The 19,220-nt window shown below is 37.0% G+C and overlaps 1 protein-coding gene and 1 long non-coding RNA gene across 6 annotated transcripts in view; one reads left to right on the plus strand and one right to left on the minus strand.

The window, feature by feature from the left end:
• The window catches only part of LOC101233224 (uncharacterized), a 58,183-nt gene that overhangs the window by 16,995 nt on the left and 21,968 nt on the right, over window positions 1-19,220 (minus strand). For 4 of the 5 annotated variants that reach the window (XR_003960068.4, XM_030271465.4, XM_030271467.4 and 1 more), the window contains exons 12-15: window positions 18,817-18,928; window positions 15,421-15,523; window positions 4,548-4,587; window positions 3,485-3,536 (exon numbers count right to left, since the gene is read on the minus strand). Coding sequence is in view for 4 of the 5 variants with exons in the window: in XM_030271465.4 (XP_030127325.2) it covers window positions 3,485-3,536; window positions 4,548-4,587; window positions 15,421-15,523; window positions 18,817-18,928 (307 nt within the window). In the remaining variant the exon portion in view is untranslated. The remainder of the gene's footprint in view (window positions 1-3,484; window positions 3,537-4,547; window positions 4,588-15,420; window positions 15,524-18,816; window positions 18,929-19,220) is intronic. The other variant, XM_030271466.4, reaches the window with a different exon arrangement.
• LOC140683964 (uncharacterized) overlaps window positions 1-19,220 on the plus strand; it is a 30,483-nt gene that overhangs the window by 3,549 nt on the left and 7,714 nt on the right. The gene's annotated exons all lie outside the window — the stretch shown is intronic.

Raw genomic sequence — 19,220 nt, forward strand, 5'->3', positions numbered from 1 at the left:
GATCTCTAAGGTCTATCCTTAACATTTTGATTGCCAGATCTGCCCTGAGGCTGGATCGTTAAGAGAAGCAAGGGTTATGGGGTGGTAAGTGCAAAAGCACAGGACTGAACACATTGCATTTTGGAACTTCACCTTTGAACAAGTGCAGAATCCAGAAAAACTAGTAAAATATTTGGAAAAAGTATGCTGTCACCTTGGCAATTCCAGAGAGACACAGATCACTGCAATGTGTTGGCCCAGGCCTACCAAGCTCTATTTGACTCTATTCTTCTAAAGGGGAAAAGAAGGTTTCTGGATCTGATGATAAAACAAAAACCCTGCAGCTATTCCAACCCCAGTGACAGGCACTGCAGAGGAATGAGAGCATTAACCCCTCCTAATTATCAATCACTCTGATACACAAGAAATGGACACAAAACTCAGCTTGTAAAGGAGAATGAAGCAGGTTCATCACCAAAACAGGACAAAGAGGCAGAACAAGGTATCTATCTTTGAATCAGATGTGGGATATACAAAAATATTTCACCTGTTTTCCAGGTCAGCACGTCTGGCTGCTGTGATGCTGGGATAATGGAGCTAGATGCCTGTAATTAGAGAGTGGGGAAGCCAAGTAGCTATGATCACTTTCTAGGGAAGGGGGTATTGACAACTGGATTTGAAAAAGGGGCCTAGGTCCTCAGCCTCTGAAGAAGACTCCTCTTAAGTCTGAAGGAATGGTATCCCTTCAAGGAAAATGCTGTATGTCACCCAGATAAGAGCACCACAATGCAGGGAGGTATCCAGTCCTTGAAAGAAACAGCCATGCTAGAAATTATTTATTGTGACCTGACTAATGTGCAGATTAGTCAGGTCAGATCCAGATGAAGCCCAATTCCCGTGACCCACAGGACAGCAATTTGCGTGTGGCACATGATCACTGTATCCCAAGTGATTGGCAGCAATGACCTGGAAAGACAAAGAGGCACCAGCCATGGATCAAGTGGCTCAACACCTCCAAAAACATGGGATAAAAAAAAAGTCTTGCTCCCCAATATATATATGGACTATATATATTGGGGAGTATCTCAGCTTTTAACAGTAACCATCCTTTTGATCAAGAGGAAGGATGTAGAAAGTACAGACACAGCAGGCTACCCTTCAGTTTTACCTCTGGGACCACTGACACGACATGAAGAGGGGTGGAAGTGAATGGCATTCATTTCATCTGTATTGGAGGACTCCCAGTATGAAAGATTCAGACACAATCAGGTTAAACTTCCAGAACAAAACAATATAAACGAACTTAGCTACAGCAGTTATCAGTGCTCAGTTGTCAGCAAATGCAAAATAACTCTACTCAGCACTTTTTTTAACATTGTCCTTAAAGAATAACTAATACTGACTCACCTTCAGTAGGTGTGCTGCAATTTATCCCTATGTAAAAGTTCTAGGTTACCTTCAAAGTATACATGGAAAACAACTACTATTTGAACGGTAAATCACTGGTGTTTTATGATAAAATCAGTAAATTGCATAAAAGCAGTGAAAACAACAAAGACATTGAATCCAAACTGACACCCAGAAAAGTGTTACCTAACACAAAAGAAAAGAACCCACTGTGGCAATGTTAACATAACTCATAATCTGCTTATGGAATATTCTTTAGTTTTAGGTCAAATGCTGACCTAGACAAACTAGACTCTTTGTAACTGGACTTCTAATTTAGTAAATTAATTAATTCATACCATACTCATTCTGTAATCTCTTACTGGACAATAGTTTATAAAACACAGCTAGAATTTTGAATCAAGGACTTGAATCAAACCACATTTTTACCCTCAATATTACTGCAGGACAACAGTGATAGGACACTCTGCATTTTGCTGGCAGCATATCAGTGCCCCTGTCAGATTAGTTATACAGAGCAAGGACTTTGATTTTCTGTACTGAAAAGAGTAAATGCCACCCTGCTTTCTCTCCTTGTTAAATTAGGTTACTGTTTAATCTCAATAGCATTTTACCAAGTCTGGAACACAGTTCTAATTAAGTAAGTTAATACTGAATTTGAACAAACATTGGTAGGCTAAACTTCCATAAAGATAATAATTTCACACTAAACTTGGCAAAGAAAAGCCATTTGTATAAGGCAAAATGTAAGTGATGATAAAAGTAATTCAACTTTAGACACCAAGAAAGGTGGGAGTTTCTTTTGATGTTTTTTCACTGTGAAGTGTTTGTAATTAACTTAGATTTAATAACTAAATGGCATCTTCTGTGTAAAGTCGTGAAATTAAAATATTTTCCTTTAATGAAGAATGCTACTTAAAGAATAGGGCTTGGTTGTGCTAAGCACTGTATGAATCTTAAACAAAAACAAAACAGTCCCTTTCTGATCAAATTATTTTATTTGTTCCCCCTTGCCCACTTTTTCAGTTGCTGCCTGTGCTCCCAAAGCTTCCCAGAGCCACCCTAAGCAGAAGCCTAACACAGACCAACATTCCAGCCTTTGGCCACTTTCTTGACAGTGGATGGATGAGAAGGCTCTTACTGAGTATTAGGATGTCTTGGCATGAGAGGGATGCCATAGTTACAAGCTACTTAAAAAAGAAGGGCATATATTCAGTTTTGTCTGCAGTTTCCAAAGGATAAATTCAGTATCTGTTTCAGCAAAAGCAATTTCTTCAAGTTTATCTTAAAAATTTCGAACTAGACAGGGGTACCTGCATCACAGAAAATAAGTAGGCTCTAGATGAGCATGTCATCTTACACTGTAATGTCTCACCTAGGGCTGCCTAGACATATGAACTGTAAATTCTTGGTCTGAAAGAAACTACTGCTATGAACTGAACAGGGCCAGAGAGTCACAGGATCCTCCATGATAGCACAATAGTAGCACAGGCTTTCACACTTTGACAGGTTTTTTTTTATACAGGCAAGAACAGAACTACTTCTATTTTTATAGACAAGGTATATGGAAGAAAAAAGGCCCAACACTCTGTTAAGGTAAAACCTGTTGAATCAGAGGAAATTCAGTGATTTTAGTATTTACTTCCAGTAGTGTACACAAAATACACCACTCTCCAAAAACTCAGAAGATGTATCCCAGTTCACAAGAAAAATATTACACTCTCTGAACACCCAACCCCCTACTCTTTAAAGAGACTGCATTAACCTCCAAAGAAGTCTACAATTTTCTTAAGCACTCTTTGCAAATGCAGTAAAAATAATTCACACCAACAGTTCCAGGAACCTGAAAAGAGAAGCTCAGTTTTGATGCAAGATATTTCAAAATTCGCAATAATTAAAATGGAAGGTTGGCAAGTTCAACTGTTGCAAAACATTCTGTGTGAGTAACATTAACATCTCAGGAAATATTTTTAATCAAAGTCACCAGACTACTTTGCAGTTTTATTACTGAAAGTCACCAAAAAAATGCCAGAATCAGCAGGATTTTTAAAATTACATTCAAGAAAACAGAAGTCAGACTTTAAGCACCAGGTCTTACCTGAACATTGCTTTTGGGATAATAGAAGAAAAATGGCTTCAAAACTGGAGACCTAGGCACACAAAACAACAAGCATAAATGCATTTACCTAGGAATTAATGAAACTTGCAAATCATACATCTTTGGATTATTCATACACCAAACACATAGGAAATTAAATCTATTCAGCCATGACCAGCAATGGTTTTTCAACCAACTTTAGAAAGCCTGGGAAGTGTAAAAACTCCTTAAATTCCATTATTAAGAATGTAAGATTTTGTTTTAAAAACTGAAGAAAATTTTACTGAGGGGAAGTAGCCAAAACAGCAAAAATATTTTCTTGACAAAGGATGTACTTCTTGACATTGAAGTCCACTACGCTGTCAGTAGCCCTGCATTGATACCTTGGCCAGCTCCACAGGGCTACTGGAAATACAGCCACAGGTTCTTTTCCCACCTTCATGTGCAGTATTTGCTAAATGACTGAAAAGTTCTAGATAAATAAGCATGAAAAGGTGAGGATATAAATCACCACAAGATTTCAGCCTTATCTAGAAAGAAAGTGACTCAAGCCAAGTTTTTTTTCTAAAAATGCTCAATATTGCTATGTTCAGCTCAGTCACGAAATAGTTTCATGCTAAAATTCTGTGGGATGTTCTGGCATTTGACCTTGCATTTCAAAGTGAAGTGAACTCATACAAATGTAAATTTGGTGGGACCATATTCAAAACTAACAGCTACAAGAAAAAACTGGTCCAGAAATTTGCATGTATTAATGTGGTCGAAATCCGGCCTTGCCACAAAGTTACATTTCAAGCTTTCCCTACAGCTCATTAAGCAAAGACTGCTATGAGCTGATCAGAAAGTTACATAACTCACATTTAATTCAATAAAGAATTTTTCTATTTGCATGCATATCGTACAGCACTCACTATTATCTTGTATCAGTTACTAAGCAGAGTGACACAGGGAGATTTAGCTGCTTCTGTGGTTGCTCTCCCAAGTTGGGGAAACTTGTGATGGTGACTGGTAGGAACATTATCATCAAACATTACAACAAGTTAATGATCAGGAGTTTACTTACACTCTGGGGCGCCCTCCAACAATTCCAGTGAGGCCAGGGGCTGGAAAAGAAAATTAAATTCACAAAAGAATGGTTAAAGCCCTCTTCAAAGCATCAGAGCTTGCAGCTTACCAATAAATGCAGGGAAATCGCTAGAAAAATACATAATTGTCATAAATTAACATAACTGAACACTTCATAAAAGTTAAAAGGTTAAAACACGTAACTGTGAATTTTAACAGTAATAATTTAAATGTGCAAAGCATGTGCTAAATCTTTAGAATCTTCTTCCAAATACTTTGTATACAAATGCCAGTGAGGTAATACATTTGATAGAAAAATAACTTTGCTTTAGTTTTATTGTCATTCTTCTTTTATTTACTTTCAAAAATAGCAAAGAAACAGTTGTGATGGACCATGGTTTCTTTTAGTATTTATTTAGTATGACTTTGCTTGTGTAGTTTAACTATTTAATTTGAATCACTGTCTCTAGCCTTTAAACTAACTTTGCTTTTTTAAGGTGCTTGGTACTGGAGATCCCATTCTCCCTTTGTGATACAGAGGCAATTCACAGGTTTAAGACACTAGCACGAGACCAGATCTGTGGTAAGCCAGCACTGTATTATCAGGTTGCCAGGCTATCTATCATTAACCCATCTGCCCAGATCAGTATTTTTGAAAGAAACAGTTCTGTTTTCATCATCCTGAGCATTGCTTCTCACCCTTCTGTCTGGCATGGACAGCAGGAACACATGAAGCATCAGAGCTCCAAACAGTATTGCATGGGAAAGAAACAGTAAAATGTATACATTACATCAGCCTAGGAATTAACAACTATGTTAAGCAGTCCTTTTAAAATAACTGTTGTGGAAAGCTACCCACATGGTATATTTGGCCAAATTAATTCTGGCTAAAAAGGGCTTCATGCTTTCTGCAGGTGTGAATTCCCTCAGTTAGTGCCCCAAGGAAACTAGAAGCCAGGTAACTGTGCTGTTGTGATACTAAAGCTAACAGTGATGAGCTCTATTCCACAGCAGGCTGTTCTAGCTTGGATTCAGTGCCTTGTCAATGTGGACACATACCAGTAGCAGCGGAAATTACACAGCCTTGCCATATTCATGCTCATCAGAAGTGACTTCCCCAAAAAAGTCTATGATGTTTTATAGCACATGGGGGAAAAAAAATAGCCTTAAAAACAAACAGTATCACAAATAACCACCTCCCTGTTCACTAGGTACTGCTAAAAAAAATGTGGTAGTGGATAGAAAATGAACTAATTCCTTATGTAAGTGTTATACAATTTTAAATGATCCAGTGAGCAGTGAGGTTTCAGCCCTATACATCTTACCTGTGCACGCAGTCAAGCAGAACTGTCATGCAGCCACAACACCAGCTGCAGAGATTTTACTGAGTTACGTGCCTAGTTTGTTTATTTAGGTTGCTGAGGAAGGAGGGTGGGTACAGTAAGGTCATGTTGAAAATACAGGTCCATAAAGCTAGTTAAATTATTTGTGGATTGTCATATGGGTCACTTCCTGCTAGGCAGCTGAACTGTTCATTAAGGATACCAGACTTTGCTCCAACATCAATTTAAATTTCCTGAAAGCTTTTAAGACAGCTCTTCATTCACTTGCTTTCACACAAGGGATCTTGACTGCTACAACAAAGTAGTTCTCAGCATAGACAAGAACACAGTCCAAGTAAGAGCAACAAGTGCTCACACCTCGAGGCTAGGATAGCTTTCTTCTGCTAGTCCTTCAGAAGTTCACGAGCACAAGCTACTGTAACAGCAGATCTGTCTTTGGAGGGACTACCGCTATCCCTGCAACTGCAGAGCAAAGCTACACTAATACCCCAGATGCAACACTACTGAGTTCTATGCTATGATTATTGTTTATGTGAATATAAATATGATGGAAGCAATTTTAAGTCAAATTTAATTTTTATCTATATGAAATTCCTAGTTAAACTTCAAGCAGAGAACACAAAGCAAATCTTAAATTACTGATTGTAAGCCACAACCAGTTTGGCAATTCTGTAAACAGCACAACAGCACTAGACCTCACCTCAACCAAGGTCTCAGATTCCTATTACATTTCTCCAGTAAACCAAAATAAGGCAATGGAAGGTGTAGTGCAAACAAGTAATAATGAACTTCTCACTGTGGCCAGACCTACCTTCTGCTAATTAATGATCTCCTTGGATCAACCATTGTCCCAAGAAAACTTCTTATGAAAATATCTCCTCATGCTGTACTTTATGCTTACATTGCATTGCTTGCTTAAGTATCTGTACAGATGCCCTCCCTCCTTTCTGGAAGGCTTATCTTTATCTACAATGACATAAACAATTTGTCGTACTCATAGAGAATATCAATCAGGCTGCAGTCTCAAATTGCTAAGATTCTCAGCTAAATTGAAGCTCTTGATCTACTTTCCCAGAAACTTCACATGACCCTTTTTTGTCATCAGAGCTCCATTCCTTAGTGCCTCAAGGAAGATAAAAGTACTGTCTCATCTGCTGCCACTGAACCTCTTGAACAAGTTGCTTCACATCAAGCTAGTGAACTCACCACCACTTTCTGCTACCTTCTGTGCCTCAGAATGGCATAAAACTGATGCACTGCAAAATGGGGTGATGACCTTTAGATAGAAGACCTTCCTTTCAATGCATCTATACCCTGTTCATCTGTAGGTACAGTATTTGTTTGGTGTCAAACTGAATATCATGACACTTATTTTCATTCAAGCATTTGATCCAAAAGCCTTCCATTTTCTCACTGTGGCTGGAGTCCAAGCCTAAGAACTACAAAATCTCCAGGTGCCTGGGCATTTTAAACCAGTGAGTACTGGGGATTACACCACTGGGATTCCACTGTTTTTTATTAACTCCCAAATATATTACATGGCTGGAAAAACTTCAGGCAGTAAGAATGGTAAATCTACTCCTTCCTAGGTGACTAAACTCTGGTATGGGACCCTTCCTTTGAATTCTGTGTTTAGAAGTTAAAATCTACACTGAATCTATTAAACAAATAAATAATTAGTTAGAAAGTACTTTTCTTCGAATGATCTGCACAATTCTTCATACAGTCTTATCCAGTCTCTTTGTTTCATGACTCCTTCCTCTAGCCTACTTTATGTCTTAGTAATTTTCAGCCCAAGTATCTTAGGAAAAAACAAATCAGCATCATCTGTGTATACATGTATGTATAATTAATTACTTGTCAGGTTTTCTTCCTTTGTGTCCATGATTCTTTTAGCACACCTGCAGACTCTCACATTTTGGGTCCAATGGCAAATTTGATCCAAATCTGAAGGATAGAGAGGAATCTCAAGAATACCAAAGCACACTAACACACCATGACTGGCACTCCCCTGTGAGCAGAGATGTAGGAACATATAAATAATACAAGGTGAAGCCCAATCAGGATACACTACTTGCTTGACTATTTCTGGTTTCCCATGTATGGTTTATCTCTCCAGCTGCCTCTTGATATTTTTTATTTTCTCACCCTGTAAAACACATGGATGGACTTGTAAATAACAAATTCTCCTAAAAATTACACATGATGTGCTGGTAAAGACAGCAAGTTTCTGATAATTTCATGAGCAGGCAAACTAAAGAGTACTTGGGAAAACCAATGTTGCTCTCAGTTGGGGCAATTCAGGGAATGGATCCACTGAAAACCAGCCTTGGTAAAAAATGCATAAAATCAGCCCAAATAAGCACCTATTTCAATATGTAGAACCACCATCTTCTAATACATTATAATTTATATCATATATACCACACCCTGTAAAATGCCCCATATTAGAAAAAACCCTGGCTGGCCAGAACTTGAAATCAACCTGTGAGATGCAAATTTCCAGCAAAACAAGCCACATTCTTTCCAGCTCTCATTATTCCTCACTGGATTTACAGATAGTGGGAAGGCCTGATGTTTTGCCTCCTTAATACTCCCTCTATCCTATTCCAATCCTACTTGAATGGTCACACCTAATTTTGGATTATTACTTCTTATTCTTTAATCTGCTTCTGTCAAAAAAACCTTCTGTACAATTCTGTATATTTTTCAAAAGAAAAAAACCATTATGCACTATACAAAGGATGCTAGAATGCATGAAGAATTTTGTAAAATGCTTTGGAGCAAAAAAGCATGAAAATGCTCCAACTACTTGAAATTTAAAAAGCTTTAAGAACTTTAACTTTAAACTTAAGGGCTTTTTTTGAAGTTTCACAGAATTTCTAGATACAGCAATGTCTCTTTCTGAATAGCTTTCAGCTTTTGACCCTTTACACTTCCAGTGATTGTATTAGCTCAGCCAATAGGCTATTAATGTATTTACCATATATTCTAAAGAATGAAACATGTATAATTATATGTTTTTATATATAAAACCAGACAAAATAGTCCACTTGTCAAGCATTATTTTTTTTAAGTGATCGAAATAGAGAAATCTGAAATCTCAGGTTTTATACTCAGCAGTTCTTAGTATATGGTTGATTACCAGTATAAAATGCATACAATCTTTTTTTACAGGGGTCAATTTTATGTTCTTAATTATTCTATCGATGTCCTCTGAAAACAGCAGATAAACTATCTTCTGCAGTATTCTCAAAAAAACAGGGACTGCAGTAAACTCCTACAAGGACATTTCTAAAAGTATCTTCCAACACACTTAGGGCATCAGTCAAAATATTTACATATACTCAAGCACTTTAAAATCTCAAGTTATATTAACCAGCTGTCATCTTAGTGTCAAACTCCGGTCATTTTAATGTGAAATAAGGGTCAGCACATGATTTCAGCTATTAGTAAAACATTTCTTAGCTACTGAACCACTGTTAAACTAAAATCGCCAGATTCCCACAGTAAGGCTCTTCTTGAGCCTCTTTTATACTGCATTTAATTCAGAATAGAGTATCTAAATTAAAGAAGACAACATAAAGACATTAAATCAACATAAATTATTTAAATTCTAGCCATTTGGATGACTAGACTGTACATAATGAAGAGATTTTCACGGAGTAATACAAACCAGGTCTGTGTTTGCTGGCTTTCATGATGTGATGGTGAACTTCTCTGGACTGAGTGTTGTAGAACTGCACTGAACTCCCAGAGGTTACTACAAGTTTAAAAATCTGAGTCTATGTGTCTAGGATTCTCCACTTCCAAGTATAGGAATCTCACTTTACAGAACAGCAAAAACACCTGTGAAGACCCCACAATTAGGACCGAACTGTACAGACAGACTGAAAGTTATTTTTCAGGAGACCAACATGCATAAAGCCAACCAAACTTGCTGCTTGCTGATAAAAAAAAAAAACAAAAACCTGGCTATTATCAACTTTCAGACTATTGAGGACTAAACAGAAAGAAGAATTTTATCAATTAAAAGGTTAAACACAAATATTAATTGTAAAAAAAGTATTAAAAGATGGGATAAGGTGTGTTTGGCTTTTTTTTAATAGTATGTATCCCTTTAATTTCATCAGAAGAGCATAAGCCAAATGAAAACTGATTAAGCATTTGAACTTGTGAACTAAATACCACACTCAACAGAAGTTTATAGTAAAAGTCTTCCATTCCAAACAGAAAATAAACAACAAATCACTCTCCAACATGGCATGTCTATATACAGTAACTCCAAATTCTTCTCTGGGATTAGGCATCTCATCTGCAGTTTTAATAATACTTAAAAACAATTTCTGTGAAAGTATGCTAATAGGTTTTGCTGAGCCTTTACAATGGGAATTTAAAAAGAATTAGGAAAAAAAAGTTAGGAAATAACTATGAAAATCTCAGTCGTTCATTGTTGACTATGGAAGCTTCCTAAAAAATGCAACATCTCAAAATTCTCTCTTGCAGAATATGCTTGCACATATAGCAGAGCACAAATACACACAGGCTTCAGCCCATTTCAACATATAGACAACATTCCTTCTTTTTATGCGGAGGATGCGAGTTCATAAGAAATTGAGAATTTCAGATCAGCACAATGCCTTTAGATGGTTGTCCTTCTACTAGTGTGGAGGGCAGGGGGAGGAACCACAATTAAGCACTCTTAAAAAGATCAGAAGCTATGCAATACTCTCTTTATATGAGGCCTGTGTTTTATTATCCTTGACATATACAAATTCCTAAAAATTTTATCATATTCAAAAATCATATGCTGCAAACTGAGACGTTATTAAATACTGACATTAAGACATAAATTTGCTAAAAAGCACATCTGATACTCAAGACCTAACATCCAGTTTTAAGTCTCTGAAGTGAAGCATTATGAAGATCATCCCTCAACAAAATTATTATTATGTGATTTTTAATTACAGGAAAGCAAAGAAGTCATTTAGATTTTACTGTTGTTCCCTGCAAAATGTGACAAACCACAACTGAAAACTCCCTTCAAAGTTTATCAGGCAAATAGGTAAAACATTTTTACTCAAGTGATTTAAATTCAGCCTAAGTGAAAACACCGGAAGTAGGCTTTTAGTACTGATTAAAGAAATCAACACCCATTTTACATACAATTTGTAATTTTCATATTGTGATATTGTCAAAATAAAACTACCAACCAACTCCAGCTGACAGCTCCACAAGCAGCGACTAGCAGGCTAAAATCACCTGATGAAACACCAGAAGTGACAGTGCTTCTGGATTTCACTTTAAAAGATGCAGCGGGAGCACCTGTGACTCTCCTCCCTTATTCTGAACCATCAAATCTCTTTTCTCAATCTCTCTTCTCCTCTACTCCCCCCGTTCTTACATTTTAGCCAGTTTGGGTGGAGTTGCTTCCCACCATTTCTTACAGGGAAAGCAGAACCAAGGACTCTTGATGCACATTCTTTTGTGGTTAATGCTTTCTTTCACTATCTCAGGAAACCATCTGTAAAGCAGACAAAATACTGTCCAATGCTACTAGATGTTAGAAAGCTTAGCTGATCATCTTTACATAGGTTGAGAAAGGTTCTCGGATGAAAGGTGCTATATTTGAAGATTATTATCTGTACAAATGCCTACACATCACTTAAAAGTAACAAGCACCAAACTGCTACTGATAGGAAAGAAGAATATAGTTTAAAAGAGTACTCCTCAACCACTAGATACAGTCCAAACAGAAGAGAAAGTAATTCCCTTTTTTTCCTAGTACAGATCTAAAAGCATACTTTGTTTTTTAAAGGTCACTCTTAAATGCCCAAAAGTAATGGAATGAAGTGTTTCAGTTCAGGTGACATCACTCTGCAAGTCATCAACTTCTTCTTCCTCCTTGGTATCCATTATGAAGGATTTGTAATTTGTTCCTGCTTTTCCTCTGTTCTTCATTAAAAGGATATGCAGAAAAAGATATAAGGGTTATTTACAATGACTCTCATAGCCACTATCTTATCTCCTGGAAGTGAACTAACATAGGAGAGATGGGAGGGATGTGACCAAGCTGACCATCTTTGAAACACAGAACTTCATTGTTTAAAGGATTTACATCAGGAAAAGCCACTCATGCTTAAAATTTCACTTGGTATGTATCCCCACAACTGCCACCATTCTGGCAGAACAAGGCCACATGTAGTTACACTGCACAGATCCATGTGCAAAGCACAAAGCCACAGTCAATAGGCATGCTCTGTCCATGTAAGAGACAGCAGGCACAGGTATTTTTATTCAATGCCCAGTGAGAAAAAGTAGTGCAGCACTGTACAGCACAGGACCTCAGGTGCTCACTGCCCAGAGCACTTACACAGGGCACACAAGACTCAAGTTCTGGGCTCTCTGCCTGTGGACAGTGACCGTCCCACGAGGATGACCATACTGCCAGGGGCGTGCTCTGCCTCTCACTGAAGCTGTGACACTCTGGAGAATTGTAATCAATTGCAAAAATGTCCTAGTGAAATAGAGGGGAGGGAAAAAACACCAGGTGCTGTTACTAGAGAATTGACCTAGGACAACAATCTCAACAGTATTAGTTCTGGCTTCTGTTCCCAAGATCACTTACCTGTCTCTAAGTCTTGTCTGTGGAGCTGCCCGTTTTAAGATAACTAAGCATCAAGAATTCCTTGTTCTGCTCTTCACAGCAAGGTCTGGAATTCTACACTACAGTCAGAAACTAAGCATTGTTAAGCTGACGCAGTTATTAGTACACCACTACTATTTTGCAGTGTTGCAAAATTGTAAATCTCACTGAAGAAAGAAAATTAAAAACTTTTTTCTTAATCACTACTTTAAATATATTCCATATCAACAAGTAGCTTACTAAGCATTTAGATCCCAAATCTGACCCTTCTCTGCTTACATAAGAGTTTATGGGCACAAGTAATACGTAAATTTACCACACAATAGCAACTGAAGGAAGTGACTGTATGAAGCAGTCCCACTATATCTTCCACAAATTAAAAATAAAAATTACTATGCACTTGGAAGCATGTCAGTAAACAGCCCTGATAGCCTTTGACAGTAGTCATTTATGTCATGGAGGCCAAAAGCCTTTTTGGAGTCCTGTACCTACAAGGAAAAGTGCTATTTATCACCAGATGCCTTGGATGATTCCAGAAACAGCCTCTTTCCCATTGCTGTTCATTAGCAGCAGCTCTACGAACTGAAACAGATTTTTTTTCCAAGAAAAACTTCTACAGGATGTTCTAAAAAGCTTAAACTGTTCCTTCAGGAAATCAACCTAGCAACCCAACCATCATCCACACAGACTGCCTAACCCTATTCCACATAGGAATGCATTTGTTTCATCGCTGAAAGCCCTGACAAAAGGAACTGAAAGTTTGCCAGCCACCTCAAGATGTTCACACAGATGTTCACGTGTTACAGTAACTCAATTTCAATTCTACACATACTTCACCCAACCCACATAGAGCAGATTTTTCACTTTTTCATTCTATAAAGATCAGTGGTAAAAGGAAAAAATGGAACCCTTAATAAAACCAACACTTTCAAACTTCAAAACATGGTTTAAATACACAGCAACTGCTTTATAAAAGAAGCATGGATAAAGAATGGAGAGATAGGTCCATTAGTTTTGGAGCTTACAAATAAGCAATGATTTTAAAATCCACACAGCTTTCTTTAATTCAAAAAGATGTTTTCTAGAGCATTGTCTATGCATACATAGAATAAATAGTAAGAATAGAAAAGGAGAAACACACTTCAGTTATGATTCCCCAACTAGCTACAAAAATGATAGTTTGGTCCAACTGAAAATACTATCCTTCTTTCACAAGATAAACTCCAGGTCTTTAGAACCAACTTACACCTAGGGTAAATGCTGACCTACTGATGAGCCTTCAGAACTGCAACATTTTAGAATATTATCTCCATGAATATTGACATTTAGTTCTACATGATCATATCTGTATTGTAGAGAGAAAAAAAAAAAAAAAAAAAGGATGCCCATGTGCTGATATTGTCTTTATAAATACAACTTTAAAGGAAAAAACCCAACCTGCATTAAACTCTTCTTTGCAAATATTGTAAAGATTATAACACATAACACAGAATGCATGAATATGCACACTTCTACACAATTGTTAACTCACTGGGAAAAAAAATTAATTCCTTAATTGCAAAGCAACCCCTAACTATTCCTCCATTGATCAGGATTTTAGATTTGCTATGGAACTTCCGAGTTTCAGGTTAAGCCCTTGGAATTGAATTTTGAAGATCTATGTAAATCCTAGTTTATATAGATCTTCATTAAGGTATGCAGAAGCATACAGATTACATAGATACCTTCATTAAGGTATGCAGAAGTCACTGCAAAATATCTAAGCTCTAGTCCCCAGATGAGGCTGCCAAAATTTAAATTCATTTAGAATGGATAACAGAAGTGGGATGAGTACTCATGATTTACACACAAAACTCAGAGATGAGTTTAGAACTCAGATAGTTAAAGTGGTGACACCTAAGGGACTTGGGAGTAGAATAGAAAAAAAATTACTCAATCCCACAGTAAGTTCCCCTAGAAAATTTAGAGAAACCAATGACATGTACAAAAATCAAATATGCTTTTTTTTGAGTAAACATTTGGCAAGCAATAGAAGCACAGATCATTTCACATTACATGACCTTCAAGCAAATACTTAAAAATATACCCTCAAAACTAAGATTAAATTCCAGTGGTTTGATTTTACCTCACACACCAAATAAAAAATAAATCTTGCAATAGTTGCAATAAATCACAAAATCAAATTCTGAGGACAGAATAATTTGAGGTTAGATGCAGATTGTCAGCACCATCACTGCAGTATTAAATTTTTTAAATTATACCTGTACACTGTAATTACTTACCCAAGCAGCTATACATGAAACAGAAGTACAGTAGCATCTATAAAAATCCTTTGTAGTAACACCAGATAATGCATATGATATACACCAGATAATGAAGTATGAAGAGAACCTTCAAAACTCTCAAACTGCACATCTTTTCATAAACTGCACTGTTACAGCTGGACACTGAGGTGTATTTTTGCCAGTTGAGCAACACTTGGTGTTTCTTGCCAACAAAGTCTAATAGCATCACTAAGTTTTAGGACATGGTAAAAAAGTAAATCACTGTTGCATATCAGTGCAGTTGCATGTAGTTAAAAAAACAGACGAGGAAAAGGAAAAAAAACAGGAGGGGACAGTAACAGCAAGGGAAGAATAATGACTCTAAAAGGAATACAAAGGTGAACTTTGAAGACTTTTATTGTATCATTCTGCTAATGTCTGTCTCATTTCTACACCAAGCTTATATACCTTTAAAAATTATTTCACTTCCTTATGTTGTTCCTTAAGAATAACATAAGGAAGCTTAACATGACTTAAATTTTTGGGTGCTAGTCATGCTCAGAAAAATAAAAAGAAAAAGTAACTTAAAAATTCTTAGCAGATTACATGAATAATTACCCATGCCAGTTCCAGCTGGTGCAATCTCTTTGGAGAAGATTTCTACAGCTTCCCTTTGTTTATGGTGTACAGCAAGCCAAATGACAGCTTCCCGAGGTCCCTGCTTTAAAAAGGTTGATATTAGATTAGCTTAGATGCAGAACATTGGTTAAATTTACAAAGCTGAAAAATAACTGTAGCTCGGTATTTGAGTTCAATAATTCAGTGACTTATTATCCACCATCACTACAATTTGCTGTTAACTTTTCATTTTCTTTATTTTGAAATATCATAGAATGAACTATTGTGTATTTCAAGGCACTAGGGCACTGTGCCTTTTCTCCAGCATTCTGTAAGAATCAAGTACTGTAACGAGCAATACCAAATACTTGGCTTCACTGTCGGTGGAACTGGCAAACAAACCTTGCTCTTATTCTAAGTGCACTGAGAGTGCTCTGGGGCCAAGTTAGAGAGCCAGGTTCACTTCTCTTAGCATCAAGAAGGAAGCAGATCTGTCCACAGAAAATAATTCAAACCTAACACTTGGGAGATAAATGTGAGAACAGAACTTGTAAAAATCACCATGTTTTCAGAGAGAAGAGCAGATGCTCCCTCTAAAGATAAACCAAATGTGCTCCCTACTCTAGTCAAAACACCTGTCCCTACAGATAAGCAGTCTCTCATTTCAAGTTTTACTTCTCCAAAAATTCCATTTTCAGCCTCTGAAGGATCTACTATTGGAATTAATACACAAAAAATATGCAGCCATATAACAAACCCCACAAATGCACAATTTTAACATTCAGTGTTCCCAAAGCTATCACAAGATTCATTAAATTACTACAAATAATGACCAACCAGAAATATTCTTGCAAAAAAAACCCCATATTCATGCATTCACATCTGCTTTCTGGTTCTAACTACCATATAATCAACACTCCATTTAAAGTTCCATGTTTACCTCCTTGCCTGCAAATGCAAGATACAATGGTCTATGAAAATAAGCTGAATACTGTTTTGAGTGGATGAATCCAGTACTAAAACTGGGTATATATACAGGCTGAAGCAATTAATCATACAGTATCAGAATTAAAACAAAAAAACCCAGCAAAACAAAGTCTGAACAATGTCTTGGAAATCAACTAACAAACAGTTAGCAGAAAACTAACAGAGCACATATAGTTTTTATGTAGCAAACTCCAATGCCTAATGTACTATTAAAAAATAGCTTACATGAAACACACCCCAGATTTCCAAACCACAAACTCACTGATGCTGTGACACTGTCATAACTCCTTCCTCCCCAGCAGAACAGAGGATACTAGATACCAAACACCACAAAAATTACTCAGTGCTGATTCAGGTCCCTTTCTAGCTCCTGCTGGGCTGGTGCTGACAAAGCAAGCTATCAAGAGTGACAAGGAGCAGCCATGTCAACAGGCAGAGAAGTCTGAGAAAAAGAAGTGCTTGCCACTCTTTCCTATTTCTCAAGATATTTTGTGTTGTCAGGAACAGTCAATGCTCCACACAGCAGTTCAGACTACAGGCTTACCTAAGGCTGGGAGACACAGGGATTTCACAGCTGCAAAGGCTAACCATTGCACCAGTTTGACAGATGTGCATGGGAAGTAGTCTAGCTAGCCACACCATATCGACACTGAGCTCCAAATATCGTTCAGCTTACCCTGTCTTGATACTCACTTACGTATTTGTTTCTTTGCTTCAAATTTAGGTGATAGAACTTTCAAAGGAGGAACTATTTTCCTTATGTGTTAATATACTGCCTAGAACAATATGGCTCTGGTTATGAGTACTATGATTTGTAATCCAAATAACCAGGTCTAAGTTTGCATGGGAAGACAAGGTAGGAAAGAGTGTTTAACTGACTACATTATCCCTACCTGAAGGTCCAACAAGGAAATGTTTTCCTTGGGATTCTATGGCTTTGTATCTTAAATAGAAAAGCAAACTCCTCTCCCCAACCCTTTTCCTTGAACTACCACGGCTGCTTTCCAGATGAAAGCTCCCCTGGCTAGTTTCTTCTAAAATGCTGGATGAGCATGAAGGGCAATAGAGCAATTTCCTGTATTTCAGCCTTAGCTCTGACATCCTGTTTTAGGCATGGACGAGAAGCACATACAATGGTGACAACACTCTCTTTACTTTTAATATAAGGCTTGGGAACTGAGGCTGGAAATACAGAAAGTACTACAAATACTTTAATTTAAAATTTTTATTTAATGTACTATAAGCAAGGCAAACTGACTAATCAGGAGGGCGAAACTGCTCTACTTCAACTCATTATTCAATTTGTACAATGAGACAGAAAACTTCCTATACAACAATTCAATTGAGGAATATATTACAATGCATAATGATAAGGCATTGGTACAAAGAGAACACAGGCAAGCTGAACATCTGGAACATCTGTTCCTATGTTTCAGATTTTCGATTCTGCACTCTTAGTAAGACACTTAAAATTGTAGGTTTTATGGTCCTGAAATGAAAGAGACCACATTATAAAGCTCAGTCTTCAGGAAGCAACTCTTGCTGCTTTGATGAAGGAAATTGAAACTCAAGCACTGAAATGAATACCTGCAGATATAACTTGACCAGTGTCTAAAAACACTCAATTTCACTAGTCCACTGTCCTCTACACCACATTCACATTTCCTTTAGATACAAGCTGTTGGATAAAATGTCAGCACTCATAAGAACAAACTCAGAGTTGAGTTTTGCCACGTGTACCTTAAGAGTTTTGCAATACTGACACTGACAAAGAAGAATTAAATGCTACTGTTTTGGAACAAACTAAACTGTCTAAATATTTAAACTGTATCTAAGTGAGGACATGATTTACAGTCTTCTTCCTTTAAAAAAGACTTTCATTCTCTAGATTAGGAAAACAGACCATGGATATCACATCTGCAGTGGCTTTGGCCATCATTCATATTCTTACATGTGCACTCACAGTGCAGAATTATATAGCTGAAGATTATTTCTGAAGCAGTACTCACAGACAAATTTAAACTTGTGCAGGCAACATTAACGCTGAGATTTCCTGATTGTAATATTTATAATGTGGTCTTCTTGCACTACATCTAATGCAATTAAAGTCTATGCCACAGAAGTTATTATAATAAGGTATTTCTTTAGGAGACCACCAGAACAGAGCACAACACCAACTCTTACAAAGATTTTGTAAGATTTTGTGTCAGCTTCTGGAAGTCCCAATATTGCAAAGACCTTGTCACTGTTAATTTTGTACATTAAATAGTGACAGTGAGTTCTTTGCAACATGAAGGGGTGAAATTCCCAAGATGATAATGACTTCCTTTACAGTTGTGGAAAAGATAACAATATGGAAAGATTAAAAGAGGTCAGTAAAAGTTTAAGAACACTCCACTGCATACTTACACCATCTATACTCCTTCTAGCATGAGGTCCATATGTATCTTCAGACCCCAAAACCTGTATGTTAACTGCACTGTAATCTTCATATCCAAGCTGACTGAAAATAAGACGAGTCCTGCAACAAATTATTTTTAAAATTAGTAAACTGGCTCAAAATGATTATCTGAAGTAGCCCTGCATGGTCCACAGAAGTTAACTCTGTCAAGTGGCTGGAGAAAAGATTCTATCAGTTGAAATATTGGAATTTTGTCAGGATATATATTTTACTTGTTGGAACAAGCAACATTTTTTGCTTTGGTGGAATATTTCAAACACATTGCTAATGTTTCATTGTTGTCATAAATATAACCACAGCACCTGAAATAGTGAAGCAATGTACAGTACATTAATACAAAATTCAATTTTTT

This window comes from Taeniopygia guttata, chromosome 4, assembly GCF_048771995.1.
Source record: "Taeniopygia guttata chromosome 4, bTaeGut7.mat, whole genome shotgun sequence".
In the NCBI taxonomy this organism is placed as follows: Eukaryota; Metazoa; Chordata; class Aves; order Passeriformes; family Estrildidae; genus Taeniopygia; species Taeniopygia guttata.